This window comes from Henckelia pumila, chromosome 4 (genome assembly GCF_033568475.1).
Source record: "Henckelia pumila isolate YLH828 chromosome 4, ASM3356847v2, whole genome shotgun sequence".
Classification (NCBI taxonomy): Eukaryota; Viridiplantae; Streptophyta; class Magnoliopsida; order Lamiales; family Gesneriaceae; genus Henckelia; species Henckelia pumila.
Genome location: NC_133123.1, coordinates 135126710 through 135146971, shown reverse-complemented (window position 1 = coordinate 135146971; position 20262 = coordinate 135126710). Strand labels below are relative to the sequence as shown.

The 20262-nt window shown below is 34.1% G+C and overlaps 2 protein-coding genes and 1 long non-coding RNA gene across 3 annotated transcripts; 1 reads left to right on the top strand and 2 right to left on the bottom strand.

The window, feature by feature from the left end:
- The first annotated feature begins 2291 nt into the window (after positions 1–2291).
- LOC140859851 (uncharacterized) lies at positions 2292–4247 on the top strand. Its single transcript, XR_012143548.1, has 3 exons — positions 2292–2524; positions 3079–3252; positions 4014–4247. It is a non-coding gene; the product is annotated as an uncharacterized lncRNA (long non-coding RNA).
- Positions 4248–10186: 5939 nt separating this feature from the next.
- LOC140863484 (chorismate synthase 1, chloroplastic-like) lies at positions 10187–14967 on the bottom strand. Its single transcript, XM_073266943.1, has 13 exons — positions 14664–14967; positions 13694–13844; positions 13251–13327; positions 13072–13130; positions 12733–12816; positions 12548–12640; positions 12373–12453; positions 12068–12199; positions 11839–11941; positions 11601–11695; positions 11445–11510; positions 10714–10798; positions 10187–10571 (listed from the first exon to the last, which is right to left on the bottom strand). The coding sequence occupies exons 1-13, from the start codon at positions 14806–14808 to the stop codon at positions 10435–10437; spliced, it is 1308 nt and encodes a 435-aa protein (XP_073123044.1). The 5' UTR covers positions 14809–14967; the 3' UTR covers positions 10187–10434.
- Positions 14968–17870: 2903 nt separating this feature from the next.
- On the bottom strand, positions 17871–19616 carry LOC140866076 (tetraspanin-6). Its single transcript, XM_073270952.1, has 3 exons — positions 18949–19616; positions 18195–18511; positions 17871–18068 (listed from the first exon to the last, which is right to left on the bottom strand). The coding sequence occupies exons 1-3, from the start codon at positions 19438–19440 to the stop codon at positions 18029–18031; spliced, it is 849 nt and encodes a 282-aa protein (XP_073127053.1). The 5' UTR covers positions 19441–19616; the 3' UTR covers positions 17871–18028.
- Positions 19617–20262: the final 646 nt, after the last annotated feature.

Here is a 20262-nt window from a genome sequence, read left to right as displayed (position 1 = left end):
TGGGCCAGACAATTTATGTAAAAAACTTGGTTTATTTATTTGAGATTTTCAGACTTAATTGAGTTTATTGATTATCAAATTTATCTTCATCTTACAAATTTTTTGGCCAGTTATTTGTTTGCTTGTTAATCGATTCCAAGTCGATAGAGGAGGTTTCGAATTCGATCATTTTGATTTTCAACATAGTGTAAAACTGACTAGAAATAGAATTCGGTTTCATTATGCGGTTTAGGAGTTAACTGAATTTTCACAGTGATTATGCATTTAAATTTGATTAGAATTACGAAAGATTAGTTCATCAAGATTTGAATAGGTTTGATTGTTCTAGAAATAGTCCTTCGAACAAATTAGGAAAATTCCCGTGAATTATGATTAAGTCTGATATCTTAGATCGATTGCTTGTTGTATGAATTGTCTGGTACCTACGTGTGTCCTTGATCGAATTTTTCCAAAATTTTACGTAATTCAAAGTTTCCAACTGCGTTATAATTTGCGTTCTAATTAATTTGATATTATTGTAATTTTATTATTTTTATCTAAAATCTGAAATCATCTTTATTTATTATTCTAGATTAAGTAGAGATAAATAGATTTTGGTAATCATATTTTTACAGTCCCTGTGGGTTCGACATCTGGACCTTAGTCCACTTTATTATAATTTGACCTGGTTCACTTGCCAATAGAATTTATTCATACCGAAAAAGCCGGTCAGAATGCTAGATGGAGATATAAAACAAGATGGTAGATCAGAAATAATGGATTTTGAGATGAATATTTGTTTGATTGAGCCAGATAATCTAGACATGAAATATCACATTCTGGAAAGGCACAATACATCAGATTTTATATCTATTCAGTAGTTTGGAAATGTTGTATGAATTAATTGGAAATCAGTATTGGTAAAGGAAAATAGAGAATGATATGACAAAAATGAGTTTCCGATACGTACGTTTCCAGTAATACAATCAGAAAAGAAGAGACCGAATGATCTATGAATCAGTTTAGCAACTCTAAAGTCAAAACAAGAATAATGTTTTTGACAGATTTTAGTTCGAAATTACTCAAGTCGTCATGAGTTTGCGATTTTTATTGAAATAGATTCGTCAGATTCAAGAACTCGCTGTATTGGCGGTAATATTGATATGAGTTGCTAGATGTTAAGAAGTTAGTGATATGATAAAATTACAGGAATTGTTGAAATTTATTGTCGAGACAGAGACTTTAAATTTAGTTAGTAGATTGTGGCATCGATTTTTAGAAGTTCTGAGTATTTGATTGCTTTATGCCACCCTTTGATCGATGGATTGTCTGAGGTGACTATCCAGATTTAAGGAAATGCTCAGAACTATAATATCTGATTCGATACTAACTGATAGAGTTTACCACTTTCTTATTGCGATTCCTGTAACAGTTATTCGATTGATATAGAGATAATGTTTTTGACTACGAAATGAGAAGAAAAACAGAAGTTTCTTTGTGATAAGACAGTATTGCAAAAATATTGACGATCAGATCAGATGTGGTTTGATAAAAAACAGAGAATATGAGGATTGATTCGTACCGAATTTGAACAGAGCAGATTAGACAGAGCCAGAGTTTGAAGCTTGAACATAATGTTCAGAAAGTGATGTCCTTTCCGGAGCAATATCTGAGTTAGAAAGAAATTTTATTATAATTTGACGAATAATCGATACGGATTTGATCAGAAAGAAGAAGAAGATAAGATATCAGAAAAGATATCTAAAGCTCTTTGGATTGAAGTAAGAATTACTTCAATCAGCTTTACAGTATACGCGATTCAGTAGTTCGATTGAATGCGATTTCGAGGACGAAATCATTTCTTAGAGGAGAGAAATTGTAAGGCCCTGAAAATATGAATATTAATTATAAAATTAGAGATTTAAATTTCGTATTTGGAAAATATTCAATTTAGAGAATATGGAAATTAGAGATTTATTTTCCGAGCCCAAAGTATTTAATTTGAGAATTTACGGATATTTGAGAATTAAATTCCGGAATTCTTAAATTAAAAGAATAAATATTCTAATTGAATATTTATGGGATTTAAGATTTAAATTCCATGTTCCGAGAATTAAAGGATTTAATTTGAAGAAAAAACTCGAGCAGGGACTGAATTGCAAATATAAAAGTTTCAGGGAATAAATTGCAAAAATGGGATTTGACTTGTCAACACAAGATTTATATTACACTTTCCACGTGTATATGTTCCCTTCAACAGCAGCAAGAACGAAAATAGGTAAATAAAGGTTCCAAGGATCACCTTGCCATTAGCCAAGAACTTGGGGGCCAAAGTGCAAAATTGGTAGTGCAAGTGGATTACACGTGTGATGTGTATGGAATGGCATGAAATATCAGATTTCCATCAGATTTCCAACCGAGAGAAGAGAACAGAAATTCCATGGCCGATTCCTTGATTTCAAAATTTGATAGAAATTGATCCGGTTGGTAGAATTTCAAATTGATCGTATATTTGCGATCACGGCTTCGAGTGCTACACTTTGATGTAAGTTTGGCTAAATTCTACCATGTTTGAATTTTAAGATGTTAGAATTAAGATTTGATTGTATAAATGTGTTCTAGTATATACGACGATAGCATATCTAAGTCGGATTGCGAAAAGATCGTAGTTCGGGCATGTTTAGCAATTATTGAACATTTTTGAAAATTCTAGAATTTTTAGGCTATTGGTTTCGTGTGATATGGATGGAATTGAATATGAAAATGAGACTAGTTGATAGATAAGATGGTGTCTATGCTTTTGGAATTACCGAATTCGAGTCGTTACGCCGTCGATTTTGTTTGTTGAATTTCTGAAAAATGCAAGTGTTGGATTTGAATGTGTAGTGATGAAATGATATTGATATGAAGTAGATATCAATGTTTGAAGGATGTATAAGTTGTTAGAATTAGTAGATAGAACTTCTCGGTGCCGATTTGTAATCGATACGATACCGGTTTGAATGTTGGTTTTATTGGCAAGCTTTGAAGTGTTTAAGCACTTGTGAGATTAGATGAAATTTGAATGCTAATATGTGACTTGTAAATACTTCAATTCAGATTTAAGTTGGAAGGTATCGAAGTCGAGTCGACGAGTTCGGAATTGATTTGAAATGAGCAACAAGTTCAACACAACTAGCTCTTGGAATAGCAAGAAGGTTTGAGCATATTTTGAAGAAGCTTGTTGTGTGATCAGAAGTTACAAGAGGTTGAGAAATAAAGATCAAGATCAAGGTATGATTCAACATTAATTCGACAGGTAGAATAGCTCGAAAACGTGGTGGTTTTCGAGTTTATTAAATCACATACATGCATGATTAGGTGTTTTACTTAATCTTATATGATTCTATGAAATACTTGACTTAGTTGATTGAGTTAATTGTTATATGAGTTGTTTGCTTTCAACATGATTTCTTTTTGAGATATATGATGGATAATTTATTTGAGATTGTTGGTTTAGATTATTTTGAAGTGTTGAGTTGTGGTAGATTGATTATAGAGTTGAGAGTAAACCCTTTGAGCTACAATTCTTTCGAAACCTTGAAAACAGAATCGAAAAAAAAATATTGGACGTGGTGAACTTATATGCGAGAGGCTAGGGATCTGACTTGATTTCTTTTGCCACGGTTCTCAATATAGTGTTCACAGTCCAGGGAATATCAGATTTTACCACCTCGAGCGGGAGCGTAGGTGGAAGGCTTGATATTTTATGGCCTGATTATATTCCCGGGATCCCAACGATATGAATTTTTAAATTATCGATTCTGTAAGACTTGAATCCTTTAACCTTCCACCGTATTCGAGTCTTTATGATATTGAATGAGTTTATTTGAAAGACATCCGGCAGGTAAGGTATAAGGAAATTGTTGATTGTAATAGTAAATTACTTGATTGAGTTATTTCTATTTGATTTATATAGATGTCTTTCATATTGAAATTTATTCTCACTGGAGTTATCCGCCTGTTGTTTTGCTTGTATGTGTGCATTGCATCAGGTTGAAGAGTAAGCGAGTTGGACTTGGCAAGGAATCGAGAGATTGAGAAATTAGAGTGGAGACTCGGGTGTTAGAAGAAGTTTATGTTTTGTCAAACATGTTAGATTTGGATTCCAATGTTTAGATGTTAAAACATTGGTTGAGACTTTAATAGTTTTTCATGTTTTGATATATGTATTAAAGCTTGAGATTAGCTTTTAATCTAGAAGTATATAATGTTGCTACCTTGAAATCTAGTTGAGTTACTTTTTGTAGGTTCTACATGTAAACTTGAGATTGTTTATGTGAAGAGTTGAAACTCTACTTGTTGTAGCATCTTATGAATTGGCTTGATGTTCTTGTATATATATATATACCACTAGTTTTGAGATTATCTTAAGGAATATGGCATGAATTTGATCTTATTCTTTTGGATAGGTGCCAAGAAGAATCATATGTTATCTTGGAATCTATACTTAAATCTTATAGTATGTTTAAGATTCTTATTGGCATTGGTATATCATGGTAGCTTGTATGAGACTCATGTTAGCATGGATATATCTTGTTTAGATGTTTAGAAATGGCATGGAAAGGATTAGACAGCAACAACAGATTTTTAGTTTCTGCACAGAGCATTCTCGCTCGATCGGTGAACTTTAACTGATCGAGCGAGGCCATGTTTATTTCGGGCAGAAAGTTGCTGAATTGTGCTCGCTCGATCGGTGAACTTTTACCGATCGAGCGAGGCCATGTGAATTGCGAGCAGAAGGTTGCTGAATTTGTGCTCGCTCGATCGGTGAACTTTTACCGATCGAGCGAGGCCTTGTTTTTTTTAAAAAAAAAAAAAAAAATTTTTTACGCCTTTGATTGCTTGATCTTAATTCATGTATTGGATTAAATGTTTAGTATTTCATCTTGTATAAATCGTTATGATTTGAGAAATTAGTGCCCGAGTCCTCACAGATTTGATAATAATGTCCACTTCCCGCTTAAATTATTGAGAGAGACGAAGATGTTGGAACAAACCTTAGCCAATTGTTTAAATACTTTATTCCATTAAAATTAATGACAAATTTTTTGATTAATTTTGTTGTCTTGCTATTTTCAAGATTAATCACATCCAACCACTTGCGTCTTCTAATTCTCCTTTTCTTCGCTGCTAATGGCCTCTACTTTATACCATCCAAATAATTTATAGAATACAATAATGAGGAAACAAAAATACAATTTCTAATAAAATTATTTAGATTTTATTCGAAAACGAAATCATATTTTTACTTTATATCATATAAAAAAATTGGACGTGTGAAATTTTTATAATATGTGGGGACGATCCAGGAACAATCTTATATGTTTATTTTATATGAAACATGTTTTAAAAAATATATAAAAATAGTGTGTATGTGTGCCTATATATATATATATATTAAGAATATAAAAAGTATTAGAAAGAATACAAAAATGTTATGGATGCAATAAAACAGTCATGACATGAGTTATCGCATTTATATATACTCCAAATTTGTTTGTATTTTAATAGAAAGCCATGGGATGAACTTTAGCTTTATGTTTGTTTAGACAAAGGCTTATCCTTTTGAACACGTTTATTTATTATTAGCACTTTTAGACTCTATATATGCTCCACTCATTTATACACATAAATAATGTAATGATTATCAACATATTCGAGTAGGATGTTGGAAAATGTCGAATAAATAACAATTGTTTAATTTTGATTGATTAAATTTGAGATATGACGATAAATTATGGTTCTGTTACCGTACCGTACCAAAATTTTCAGTATACCATTATTTTTTCGGCACAATAAACTTAATATAACAAAAATACGATATTTTTTCTCAAACCTCTAGCCAACCCAATACAACGATTAAGATATATTGGGTGGGTCAACTTTAAAACAGAGTTTTTTTAGTAGGACAATCGCTCAAACCGACTAAGTTTGTGTGATAACGATGGATGATTATGACTTTATGAAACGACCCTAACTCTCTAATAAATAAATATGCGATTTTTTTTTTTTTTTTTATACTACTAAATAAAATGTGTACATATATGCCCATACATATATGCACAGAATAAAATATTTAAAATAAATACATGACTAAATAAATCAATAATTAAATACTTAAGAAAATTGCATTCTTTAAATTAAATAAATATCTGAGTCAACCCTATAATTAAAAAGATATTTCATAAATAAAATAAATAAAAAGTGTGCATGCACCTAAAATATTTAATAAAATATTCCAAAAACATCAACCCATGAAAATATTAAAATGTATCTAACATAACATATATGGTGACTCAGAGGCTGTCACGGTCACGGGGCTACTGCAGCACTGCTCATACGTCCTCACCACCGGTAGGAGTAACCTGCTCCTCTACGTACTCACCTGCACCATAACAGTGTAGTGAGCCTAGAGGCCCAACATGCATACTAACAAGGGTTTAAAAATAATTTAAATCAATTTAATACTAATACATACATATACATGAATGAGCATGCTTAAAAAATTACATAACATAACTTACATAAATAAACATACATAACATACATAATATCATACATACTAGAGTTGTTGAGCATTTATTTTCTTAACATCGAATGGTCCTATCCGTAAGTGTGACCCATACTTATAGTGCGACTGATCAGTCTAAGAAACCATCGTACGAGGCTGGTGGCGAACCACCCATACATAAATGGCAGAAACTGCCCATACATAAATGGCCACACTACTTCAATTTCCACCTAAAATATTTTATTTGCTCAACCATAGAACTTCAATCATAGCATAAAAATTGATTTCATGAATGCATGTACTTAAATAAATTGTGTGTCCTTCATATATATTTAATTTAATTTTCTTACTAACATATAAATATTAAAATAACTTAAATGCATAAAAATAATTAAATATATAATCAGGACACATGCAATTTTCTCATGCTTTGATACAGCTGCTGGCCCTAGACATGCAAGCCCATTAACTTAAGACTTGGCCCATAAATCAACCAAAGCCCAAAAATAAATAAAATAACCCAAAATAAATTAATGGAACCCAAATAAATTAAATGATACTAATTAAATTTTTGGGAATTTAATTAGTCCATTTAATTCCTAATTAACTTAAAGACTTAAAAATAAAAATACCCGAGCCCACTTAAAATAACCCGGACCCGGACCCAACTAACTTAATCCATATTATTTTAGACCCAACCCGGACCATTTGACCCGACCCGGATCCACCAACAAACCCTAGAACCCGAAACCCTACTTACCTTCTTCCCCTACGCCTCGGCCGCACGAGCAGCAGGCCTTCCCGGCCTGCTGTAGCCCAGCTCCGGCCACCGTGGCCGGAGCCCCGCCGGCAGGACCTCCCCAGGGTCCTGCCGGTTCGAACCATAACCAGCCCCCGACCCCATGCACCCTGACTAGCCCAAGCCGAACCCCTTCTCCCGTAACCCTAGTCTGCTCAGCCCCATAGCTCCTTTTCTGAAAAGCCGTTCGGCCGTGGTTTCTAGCCCCAACCCAACCATGGCCGACTCATCTAGACATCCTAGGGACCCCGTAGGACCTAGCCAGCAGCCCCCTTCAAGCCATGGATGACTAAAACGTGAGCATGAAACAAGACAAGTCAAAACCGAGAGCATTAATGAAGAAAATTCGAAAAGCTTGCTGTCAAATGATAAAATTCTGATGTTACACACCCACACGCATACATTCACTGATATAGATTTGAAAAGTGAAGAAAAACATGCCTTAATACCGATTTATAGAGTTAGAAACGTGTACGACGGGCTTCGGGACGACGGGACGACGACGGGATGCCTTGGCTTGCTTGGAACCTTCGAAATAATGGATATGGTGTTCTTGGAGGTTGGTTCAGTGAAGAAGACGATGGAGGTGACGGCTGATGCTAGGAGAGAAAGAGTGATCGGCTAAGGTAGGGTTTTTAGGTAGAATAGGTTTTATTTATTAGGTTAATTAGAATATAGGTTAAATAATTAAATATAAAAAGGTTTTAAATAATTAATATATAACTTAAACTCTTAATTAAACTTTAGAAATCTGATAACATAAAATAAATCTCGAAATATTAATTTAGGAGAATTTTAAAAATACTAAAAGTCAACATTTTGGCTAATTTTGGATAAAAATGACCCCTAAAATTAAATAAAATTAAATACTTAAAATTTTGAGATAATAAAACTCAAAATAATATTTTAAGGCTCCAAAAAAAGCTCATAAAATAATTTGGGTGGAAAGTTGTCGTCTCGTCCGTCCACGGTCCCGTCTACGTGATTAAATAATAAAAATACTAAAAATCATAAAAATCACTAATTATGGGTTAAATGCTTAAAAATAAATTAAATCATGCATAAATAATTCACATAATTATTTAACCCATAAATCATAAATTTAAATAATTAAATATCCTAATTATGCAGGCGGATTTATGTAATTAAAAATATCGGGTGTTACACTTTACGTGTATGCTTTTGTTTAATCAACAAAACGAAATCATGTCCATTAAATCATTAAGACTAATAGAAAAAGAGAAATAATAAAGCAAAATAATAAGTCATTCAAAGAAGAGTAGAATGCAGAATGCTTAATGGTTTTTTTTTATTATTATTATTATATGATATAATTTTAAAGCAAGCGTAAATAAAAAAAGCAAAAAATAAAGAGGCAAGTTTTTTTTTTTTTTTTTTTTTTTTGAGTTGGAGGAGATGATTTTTGTTATAATTGAATCTCGAACCAGAAACTTCGTCCCACACTTTGGATCTTGGTGCCAGATGAACTACACGATAACAACGAAAGTTTTAAATCTTATTATAAAAGAAAGATATCAGCATTCTTTGTTATATTTGAAATGAAATACTTTCTATAATATTTCGATACACTCGATCATTTGAGTTTAAAATTAAAATAAAAAATACAAGCCCACTAGATGATCAATGAAAAATATTGTATTAAACATAAATGGGTGTTTCGAGACTCAATTGAAATTTTATTTGGCCAAATTTAACATCAAAATAAGGTCAATATACATAAAAATACTTGACTGGTCAATTCATGGATGGTGATACCTAAACGAACTGGATATGGAATTGAAATTGAGACCTATCAAGTAACATCACTCTCACATTTTAAATTGGCTCAACAAATTCCAGAATGTATATTTTTTAAGAGATGATAGTCTAGCATGACCATTTGATGTCACGTCTTAATGGTATGATTAAATTAAAGATGGAAAAAATTAAACTCATTTGTGTAAGACTCATTTTGGGCAAAATAGTTGGATTATTAATTCAAAATTAATACGAAGTTTATAGTTGAGTAGTTAATGTATTATGCATTGTAATATTGATCAAAACTAAAAAAAATAAAAATAATTATACTGCACAATTTGCCTTTGAGATGACCTAATGATTTAGGGCTTGCAAAAGATTATGTTTTTACAGAAAAATTAAATTTATAAGTTGTGAAGTGAGAAATATTAAAGTGATAGTCTTTGAAAATAAAAGTAAAAAAATTAACTTTTTTTAAGAGAGTTTTTGGTAAATAAATAAATGCAAACGATAATTTTGGGTTAGATAAAATTAGGGATAAGATTGTGTAGAAAAATTTTCTGTTATAAATACTCTCTTGTAACAGATCTCTTGTAGAAGTTAAACTAAATTGAATGAAACAAAAATATATAATCAATTAATATTACATCATTCACACCAAACAATGGTTATCATTATTGGCTTGGCAAATCACTCTGGATTGGAAAAAATAATCTAAATGTCCCTTATAATCTTGGGAAGACATATTTAAAAGTTAATAGATAATCGACCAAATAGTTCGGAAATTATTATTTTAGTTTGACGTGTTTCTCAAATGAGAAATCATCGACCTTCTGAGAGTTTTTGTGAAATCAAAATAAATAAATTAAATGAGAGAGAGAGGAGACGAGCTCCCTTTGTCAAAAAACCGAGTTAGTCTCCCCTCTCTTTATTTCAATACTATTAGATTGCGTAAGACTCTTATATTTTTATAAAAATCGACTTATGTGTGTTGATTATCTAATGATTGTAATTTGACCATATCATAAGAAAAAAAGTACTCCAGATGTGCATAGAATAGTCCCGGAAAACCTAAGCGGTCAAGTATTGGCTCAAAAAACAGGAAACAGGAAATTGGGTCAATAGGCAGTAATATAGCAAAATACGGTATCCAGTCTGTTTTAACAATAAAAGCCCCAAAATTCCAAAATCCTTTTTTACAAGCATATCTCACGCCACAAGTAAAGCAGCAAATAAAACTTTCAGCTAACATAATATACTCAACAATATTAGGGGGAAGCGTAGAATTTGACGTGCTGGAGATGGGCTGAGCAACGCCAACCAGTAGCCATCGTTGAAAGGGATTCTAAGCCTTTGCAGTTTTGGACGATTCGAGGGGTTCCTGGAATGCAGGATTAATCGGAAACAACATACATTGTGCATGTTGCGCCATTAATTGATCAACAAGCACCAGTGCCACCATTGCTTCCACCATGGGAACAGCTACATAATGAAAGCATAGCAAAGAATTTATGAGAACCAAGAGAAATTTGGGATCAAATTGGGACAGAGACACCATGGTAAAAGAAGTATTTGAACAAAACGAAACGATTTAAAAACAAAAATTTGAAGAAAAGTTACTAACCTCGAGGAACAACACATGGATCATGGCGTCCTCGTGCTATAAGTTCCATCTCTTGCTTGTCCCTACTCACGGTATTCTGCCTCCTCTGCATACACGGAACACTACATATCAATCAAAATTAATCAAGTACATCATCAAGAGATCACGGCTTCCCAAAGAGCGTTGAAAAAGTGTCCATAAGCCCGCTTGACAAATTCCAGAACTTGTTGAGAGAAAAGCAAACAAAGGTTTGAATATAGAACATGATTCCAGACAAATAATGATATAGCTGAAGACATCATTTTTTTTCCTCTTCGACACAACAGGCAGTTTCATTTTCAAGTATCCGGTATTACATCGACAAGGCATATAACCTAACCAAAGTCGGACAATATTTCCTTATGTATTTTAGATGCAATTCACCAGGCTTACATTGTAATTGGTAACTGTTGTTGGCAGAGCAATTTATAAATTTGATATGATAATTCGAAAAAATAATGACTCGATGGCTTGACAGCACAGTCGTGCAAAGTAACATTTAGACTCGTGGGTTGCTAGCATGGCTCGCTTTGATCCAAAAAAATGCAGACCCAGCGCCAAGTGATAAACATTGTTCAAGAATTCTTAATTTTCAAAGAAAGGATGACAGAGACACACAAGCAGAAAAAGATATTAAGCAAAGGCACGTCCAATGGAATGGAGCCAAAGCAGGGAAACCACGAAGGCATGAAGAGAAAAAAGAGATAACATACAGAGATTGTGGCTGTTGGCTTGAAACCTATTCTCATGTTAATTATTTCTCCATTTGATATTCCGCCCTGTATTGAGGAATCATAAACAGTAAACTTAGAAAGATGACAGTTATAACCTGTACATTTAGTCCTTCAGGAAAAAAAAACACAATATACCTGTATCCCACCAGATCGGTTGGTTTTTGTCCTAATTCGACCAGATTCGTCCATGTAGAACTCATCATTATGCTCACTGCCAGTCATGAAAGTACCTGGTAGAGTTTCAACAAAAGATGATTAAACTTGGGACAAAAATGTCTCCACGCTATGTTAATTATTATACAACACACCTGCAAACTATCAGCCGGTCATCAAATAAAGGAAACTCAAGATCATAAACATAATGATTTTGTACCTGCGAATCCACTGCCATACTCAAAGGCCTTCGTTGCAGGTAGTGACAAAACAGCTTTCCCCAACTCTGCTTCAAGTTTGTCAAAGACCGGAGAACCAAGCCCCTAAAAATATGCAAATGGGTGCTCAGACACTTTTTTGAAGAATTTTTAAAATCGACGAATGACTAAAAGATGAGTATTGCAGTAAATTATAAAACACATTCCAATGTGTTGCTCGACAGGGGGTACCCGTGGAACATTCCGAGCAATGCACGTGACAACGCCTCCGATAGAATCACCTCTCACTCTAACAGCATCAATAGCAGCAATCATTTGCTCAGCATACTCCGGATTTGGGCACCTTACAATATTACTCTCTATCTGCAAAAATTTGAATGATAACAAACATTACAGCACCAAAATGGCCTAAAAGATGACCACATAAAATTAGAGGAATAAAAGTATGGACAAGATTTATAAACAAAACACACAGTTCTAGAGTTTCTCCACTATCATTTACAATATGTCGAGGAAAAGTAGGTAAATTCATATACCTGATCAAGTGTCAGGGTGTCATGATCAACCAAATCTTTAGGAAGTTCGACATTGTGCACTTGTGAAACGTAAGCAAAAATCTGAAAGAACATTATCAGAAAAAATTGGTGAAGGTAAACAAAAGAAAAATATAGTAGTTGCATAATCAACTAAACATGTGAACACAAGACTTACCTCAACTCCAGAATGTAGTTTTAAAATTTTCTTTGCAAAAGCTCCTGCGGCAACTCTTCCAATTGTTTCTCTGGCAGAAGATCTCCCACCACCCTGTATTCACGTTCACGTGAAGATTAACTTTTCAAGTAATCTTTAATAGGCTGCTAATGTTACCACTATTGCTCGATTGTAAGAGATGCTACCTGTACTGATCTCACACCATATTTGAAATCATAAGTTGCATCTGCGTGAGATGGTCTATAAGCTTGGGACATTTCACTGTAGTCCTGTAAAATGAAATCACAGAAATGAGACTAGCCTCATTAATATGCATGTATCAGTTGAAAAAATTCTTTGAAGCTTTTAGCAAACTACGAAAGTTAACCCATGAGGTGAAAATGTTTCCCAACCTATGGGTCTGCATACCAGTCTTTCCGAGAATCAATTCTAGGCAGATTTCAATATCTTCATGCGTACATTGATGAAATTGCACCATTAAGTTCTAAATTGGACAACAAACAAAGACCTGTTTATGTACTTACATGCCCTCTTTGATCAGTATTGGGCACTTCTATCTTGATTGGAGATCCAGTGGTTAACCCTGCAGTAAGTACATGATATGTTACTACATTTTCCAGAACAATACAAGCATTACATGCCTCAATAATAAGGGCACAGAAAGAAAACACATGAGTTCAAGATAGCCTAATGAAGAACGAACCATCAACAGTTCCTGAAGATATTTTGCATGTGTCAGTCTCCTTTCTAGGAGTAGTTATTCTGCTCTGACCAGGCCTCCTGAATACATTGTATCCATTAATAAAGATTAGCCCGATTGGATCTGAATATAACTCAGTGATTTCAAAAGAAACAAACCATGGCAAAAGAAAGTTGTATCTAGCATATCTTATCTCCAATTCTTTAATGATTTAAGAACTGTTATCTCTGTTTTTGTCATCTACCACACCCAGTTACATAGATTTTATGGCGGTGAGGCAAAAACTGTCTTGGTCACCAGTGGTTTCATGGTACTGGTAAAATCAAGACAAAGCTGAATAAACAGACAGGACCAGCAGAGCCAAAAAAATAGTTCCCTTTTGCGCTGTTTATAAAAAGTAGGTTGCACTCACACCAAAAAGTACAACAAAGAAGCTTAAAATGAACCTCCTATCCAGATCAACTTGCAAATCAGCTTCTGTGAGGGGAATTCTAGGAGGACATCCATCGATCACACACCCTACACCACCACCATGAGATTCTCCAAAGGTAGTAACACGGAAGTAAGTTCCGAATGTGCTACCGGAGGCCTGTATTTCTGTTGAAATTCAAAGCACATTGTAAGAAGTATCCAGATACAACATGATTGGACTGTGCCAATCATAAGAGGGTTGGAATCATTCAAAAAATTCAGTCTAACAAATTCTCGAAACAATCCATAAATGCGATCATAGACTATAATCTGTAACTTGATACATAATAAATTCACGACACCTGAAAAGGCACCTTCTAGACATTAATGTTTGTAATTTTATCTATCTTATTCTCTTCATGCAACAATTCGAAACAATAAGGTTTCCATGAGTAAATTATCAACTCAATGATTTATCTTCAACGTTCATTGATTTCCTGTAAAGTAATTCATGGACTCAAATTGAACTGATAAGTATCATCAATCAAAATGGACCAACAGGCAGTAATCCATCTCTTTTAAAACAAATCACCCGCCAATTTGACTGAAAGACCATACACATGGCCGGACCAAAGTTTGGACTTGGAACATTTAATGTTCTAAATTACCATCTTCTATGGGGAACGCAAATCATTCAACATCACGTATTTCACTTAGCCTCGAACTCATCTCAATTCACCTTATGATCTAGGATATTACACGTCAAGCTTAAGCATTTCCCGATCAAATAATCTAATGAAACCATCTAGAATCAAGCAGGTTAATTAGCCACAGCAGTCAGCACAAACAAGCAAGCAATCTCGTTCAAAATTCCCAACATAAGATAAAATAGGAAACTTTCAGCTGAATCACGAGCCCCAAGTAAATATTGATCGAGCTCATACGGTCATCAAAGTTGGATAAGAGAAGAAAAGAAGTGAAAGCATATATGAGTAATCAAGATACCGAGGCGTTTGGGCAGGGATCTGCGAGCTGGAAGCTGGAAGTTCTGAGACGGAAGAATGGACGACGAGTGGAGGGATCCGAGCCGGGCGGAGCCGTCGGAAGAAGATGGGGCTCCGAGGAAGGGCTTGGCAAGGGACGCCGCCATATCTCCGACGTCGTTTGAAGGGGGTTGGTGGTTTGCCGACGTTGAGGCTTCGTTGAATATATATATATATAGGGGGAAGCCTTTTGGTGGCTATGGGAGAAGGTGGTTGGTGTGCCGAATACTTTCAGGGCCAACTACTCCGACTTTCTGTATAGAAATGGAATTTTTCACCTATCATCTCATAAATTTTTTTGATAAATTAGACAATTGTTTGGATTAATAAGCTATTTAAAAAAACAAGCTATTTAATAAAAAATGTTTTTTTAAATTAGACAATTGTTTGGATTAATAAGCTATTTCATAAAAAAATTTTAAAAAAAAAGAAAAAAAAACTATTTTTGTTCCAAATGTGTTTGAGTAAATTCAATGATTTTAAAAGCACTTATTTAAACCAAAATAAGTATTTTTAAAAAACTCGTATTTATAATTTTTTTAATTTTGTTTATAACTCTACTAAAAAAATACTTTTTAAACCAAACGCTTCCTTAAAAACAAACTTTAAAAAATACAAAATGTTTATGTAATCAAACTTGCCCTAAATCCAATGAAAATTTTGAAATGATTTGAAGATAGGTGAAGAATTTTTTTTGATATGTTGAAGATATTATAAAGATATCGAGATATTATTTTTATTTGATATGATTTTGAAAATATTTATTTTCTGATGGAGCGACCAAAAATTATTTTTTAAAAAATTTCATAACGTATATATTTTTTTAAAATTTTATTAATCTTATGAGTCAATCTACGGTCATAGTACAATGTATTTTTTCCCCCTGATTTCAGTCCTTTTTTTTTTTAAAAGGCGTTTTTTGACCAAAATTGAAATTGCATAGCTGGTGCCTGGTCATGCTGAGTTGAAAAAATAAATTTGGGTATTACCATTTTTTTATTATCAGTACCATGAATATATCACATGTATGTATATATCCGTAAAAATATTTTGTCAACTGAATTGTGAAAACAAACCAAATGTAAACTCGATATTTCTAAAGTACGAGAATTTTACGAATATTCATCAAATCATCATAACTTAAGCCCAACAAGCCAAGCCCGTTATTATAGAAATTAATATAAAATTCATCATGACTCCGATTGATAAACTGATCTTACCAATGTGCACAGAAACCATTTCTGCACCTTTTAAAGTCAAGATAATTTTTTTGAATCCGAATTCAGTGATTTTCAAAAATGCTCATCCCTATGTCATTTTAGGAAATTTCACTCCTTTTAGTTAAGAAGTCCAACTTCTCTTTCATTAAATTTAACTCTTTTAATTTAACTATCTCAACGGGGTTTAGTAATCCATTACTTGTGTGACCCTCAATGGTTCAGGAATACAGCTAGCCGTGGGTTCATAACTCCTTGTGACTCGAAACAATGATTTCCGACTTACCCAACGAATCATGGTAAGAGCGTCTAGCAACATCGCCCCATGATTCCCTAGGTATCACTGATAGTGCCTGCAAGAACCAGTAAGTTTTGGTTAGCGTACAGTACAGTCCCTTCATCCATATATCCCGATCGAATCAACAACCATTGGTACATCGAGAGTCGTTCGAGATTCGATAACTATGCAACGTATCTTGAAGATCAAATAGTGACATCGCATGTGCTACTAGGAAACCAAGTAACCTAAATCACATCGAGTACTCTGGCCAGAGATTTGCCACACTAATATCTCCTCAGATCTCATAGGATATCCACACTCGCAAGCGTGTGGTGAATCCTTGACAACAAAGCATCGACTCCTATATGTGTCGTAACTGTACCCAATCCCGACACCTGATGACCCCATAGAGTTGGTAAACGAGTCAAAGTACAGTACTAGCATATAGTCTCAATGATGTTTCAAGTAGTAAGGACTAATGGTGTACAACCAAAACCGCGAACTTATCCACTCAAATAATAATAACCACTTGAAAAGTCCGAATAGGATAGTTCGATCATCTATCATATGAATATTCATTTGCATGCTTTGAATATCTCTATGTTTCATACCAATGAAACGTGGTACTCGACATCGCAAATGCTAGTCTCAATCTCGAGCGATCCTTATCCTTATTTGCGGACGGCTCAATTGACTAGGAACTGTTTAGAATATACAGCGACTATAAGATGTGTTTCATGATAGTGATCTTTCTTTATTCACTATCTCATCTTACTTACACTATAGTATATTCATGGTCTTTATCAAAACAACAAGAGTATATCACAATATAACTTTATGAAGAAAGATAAAGAAAATACCATTAATGAATGTAAATTATATTAAAAAAGATTGTTTACAATAAGAGACTCTCAAAGCCCTTAGCCACAACTTGGCTAGCGGGGCATCAACTCTTTCAACATAAGCATGCATTTAAATTGAATTATTGAGCCAGCTTGTGGTTCAATTATTTGTATTTTTATGTCTAAGATGCGTCATAAAGTTGTTCTTGTTAATTATTGCTTATGCTTTAATTAATGTGTTTTTATATGTCATTCATGTATCATGTCAGGTAAATTATATAAACACCGTTTTAGATACTACATTTTCAATTGTCATGGATAAAATTTATTTATTTATTTCCTATTCTATTTTTATTTTACTATAGAAAATAAATATTATTAATAATTGAGCTATTTTATGTGTTCAAATAGTTAAAATACTATTAATCGGATCAAAACCAAAATTTAGGGAGAGCATGCGAGTGTGTGCACAATCTTTTTTTTTTGTGACGTGAAAACCCGCAGCCGCTACCTTTCGGTGCGCTCTGAGTAAACCCCGAACTAACGCAATAGTCTGCAAATTACGCTAGTCAGGTAAACCACACTGGACACCTTTGACCAAGAGTTCACCTGCTCCACCAACTTGAACACCCCTTAGGGGCGAGTGTGTGCACAATCTTACCAAAATAAAGGGAGGTCGGCTTGCGAGTTTTACGAGCGATTAAAACTCTGTTTAAATCCAAATGTTGATTGACATATCGGGAGTTTGTGAACTGTTTGATTTGTACTAATAAAAGGGAAAAGATCTTCAAAATAAATGCAAATATTTCTGCAGTAAAAGTTACTGGATATATTATATCTATCATCATCATATTATAAAAGCAAAGATGGTGACCACATATTAGAAATATTTGGCCTTTGCTTTTTGTAATTAATACAGTGGTGAGGATGCATACTAGAAAAGAAAGCAAGAAAAAGATTGCATGCATTCAGTTGTAGCTAGCTTTAGCTAATAAAGTTGGTTCCTTCTGTCATCCAACCATCTCCACCTACAAAATACAACCACACATGTCACTTTAATTTACTCAAATTTGAATCGATGGGGATTTATTTAATTTGTTGAAAATTTCTGGAAAAAAAAGGTTTTTATAAAGAAAATATATAGCATGACTTACCAATGGAAATCCCATCTAGGTCGCACTTTGGACATGCGATTACGCCCATAAGGGTAGTCCGTCTCCGCCCTCTTCGCGTTCTGGAAGGCGCAACATCCGATGGAGTAGATCCCGATGAGGAAAACAAGCATCACGATGCTCAGCACCGCGAGTTTGTGCCAATCCCTACGCACGTTTTCTAGCACGCCGGCCTTGCACGAGTCACACTCGTAGCACAGCACGTTGGGTGCGTTGTTCCATCGGTAGCAGTCCGCGTCCTGCGCCGCCGTTGTTGTGGCTGTGTAGTCGCATGTTGTAGGTGGTTTGCAGCATCCAGACTGCATGCATCCATATTTGTATATATTCGTTGATATTTTTTTGGACTATATATTATTATTTGAGAAAATAAGTTTTTTGGTCCATTAACTTGTTCATGTTTTGGTTTTGCATTAACTTTTCTGATGTGGGTTTTGGTAAACTAACTTTGCATTTTTTGTGTTTTTTTGGTCCAACTGCATACGTGTGATCTTTTGATTAGTTCTAAATGTTGACGTGGACCAATCAGAAGCTGACACATATGCAGTTGAACCAAAAAACAAAAAAAATGCAAAGTTAGTGTACATATCAAAAAAAATTAATAAACCAAAACCCAAAAAGATAAAGTTACAAATTATTTTCCCTTATTAGTTTTGCTTCCAAATTCCATGCACTAGCTAGTTAGTAGTTTCAGTAGTAGTTACTAACTAAAAAGAGACAAAAAAAAGAGTATTATTACCTGAACTGGAGACATATCTTTCGTCAAATAATCATAAGGAGTCCACGAAACAACCTGGCCGCAAGTCTTGGACCCCAAAATACAGCTCCGAACAGTCATCCAATACCTCGGATCCTCAATCCTTTTCCTCAACCATCCCGAATACTTGTCCAGGTGATACTCCTGATATATCCTCCCGGGCACTTCGATCCCGCCTCCGGGGCTGGTGACGACGAATCCGAAGATCGTCAATCCCATCAGAGTTGCTATGATCAGTAGCATGATGACTAAATAAACCCAAAGTGCCCACGCCACATGGAAGCATGCACCTATGAATCCTGCCAATGATATTATGAGGACTATGAAGCCCACCACTAGGAGAGGTGTTTGGAGGAAGTTTTCACATGTTGTGCTGCTTCTTGCCATCCATAATCCGGCCCCGATTATCGGTATCGAAGCTAAGAGGGTGAAGAGGTTGAGAAATCCTATCACCGAGTTGCTGAATCTGTACATGAGGGAGGGGGATGTGTTTTTTGTTGTTGTGATCTCTGTGTTTTAGTGGGTGGTTTTGGAGTTCTTGTTCTTGTATGATTTCTTTGCTTTTGTAGCTTTATCTTTAATGATCATGGCTTTATTAGATTGGAGGGTAGAGGTGATATTTTGCAAGTTTTAATTGAAGAATTTCGAAATTTTAGGTATACGTTAGAATCGTTTGTAACTTTGTATATATATAGAGGGCATAAAATCATATTTGCATACCACGACTTCTCTTTTTTCTTTTTTCTTTTTTTTTTTTCCTTTTGAAAGTAGACTTCTTTTTAAATCGAGCAATCAACAAAAATGATACTTACTGTTTTATATCGATTAAATTAAGGGTAATGCTACATGTACACGGAGGGTTAAACGTTGGCTTACACAATGCACTTAAAATTACATGATTATCCTACATGTATTTTGGAAAGATTTTTTTTAAATAAAGTGAAGGGATAATTATGTAATTTTAAGTGCATTGTGTAAGTCAACGTGTAACCCTCCATGTATATGAAGCATTACCCATTAAATTAATCCAGTAATTGATTGTATTTAAAAAGTTATAGTATTAATTATATTTTATAATAATACAAAAAAAGGAAACACATTCAAATGATGAAATTCCGGATGGCTATACCAAGCTTTTTTGTTTTACTTTTTATGGCATTGGTGTGAGTGAAAATGGGGTTATCGATCAATTTGCTTTATTGTATAAAATATATATCTTTGTGCATGGGTTCTTGAAAATAATGTAACTTAAGCTGGTTGCTTGATGCTTTTTGTGCTTTATGGATTGCTTTTGAT

Bases quoted from the DNA above. Each gene is read 5' to 3' on its own strand.
- LOC140863484 (XM_073266943.1), bottom strand. From the start codon at position 14,808: ATGGCGGCGTCCCTTGCCAAGCCCTTCCTCGGAGCCCCATCTTCTTCC. The intron at 12,817-13,071 runs GTAAGTACATAA...TTCATTTTACAG, and splicing joins ATACTGATCAAAGAGGGCAT to GACTACAGTGAAATGTCCCA. The intron at 12,454-12,547 runs GTAAGTCTTGTG...ATGTTCTTTCAG, and splicing joins AACTACATTCTGGAGTTGAG to ATTTTTGCTTACGTTTCACA.
- LOC140866076 (XM_073270952.1), bottom strand. From the start codon at position 19,440: ATGTACAGATTCAGCAACTCGGTGATAGGATTTCTCAACCTCTTCACC. The intron at 18,512-18,948 runs GTAATAATACTC...GGATGCATGCAG, and splicing joins AAGATATGTCTCCAGTTCAG to TCTGGATGCTGCAAACCACC. The intron at 18,069-18,194 runs GTAAGTCATGCT...TGTATTTTGTAG, and splicing joins CCTAGATGGGATTTCCATTG to GTGGAGATGGTTGGATGACA.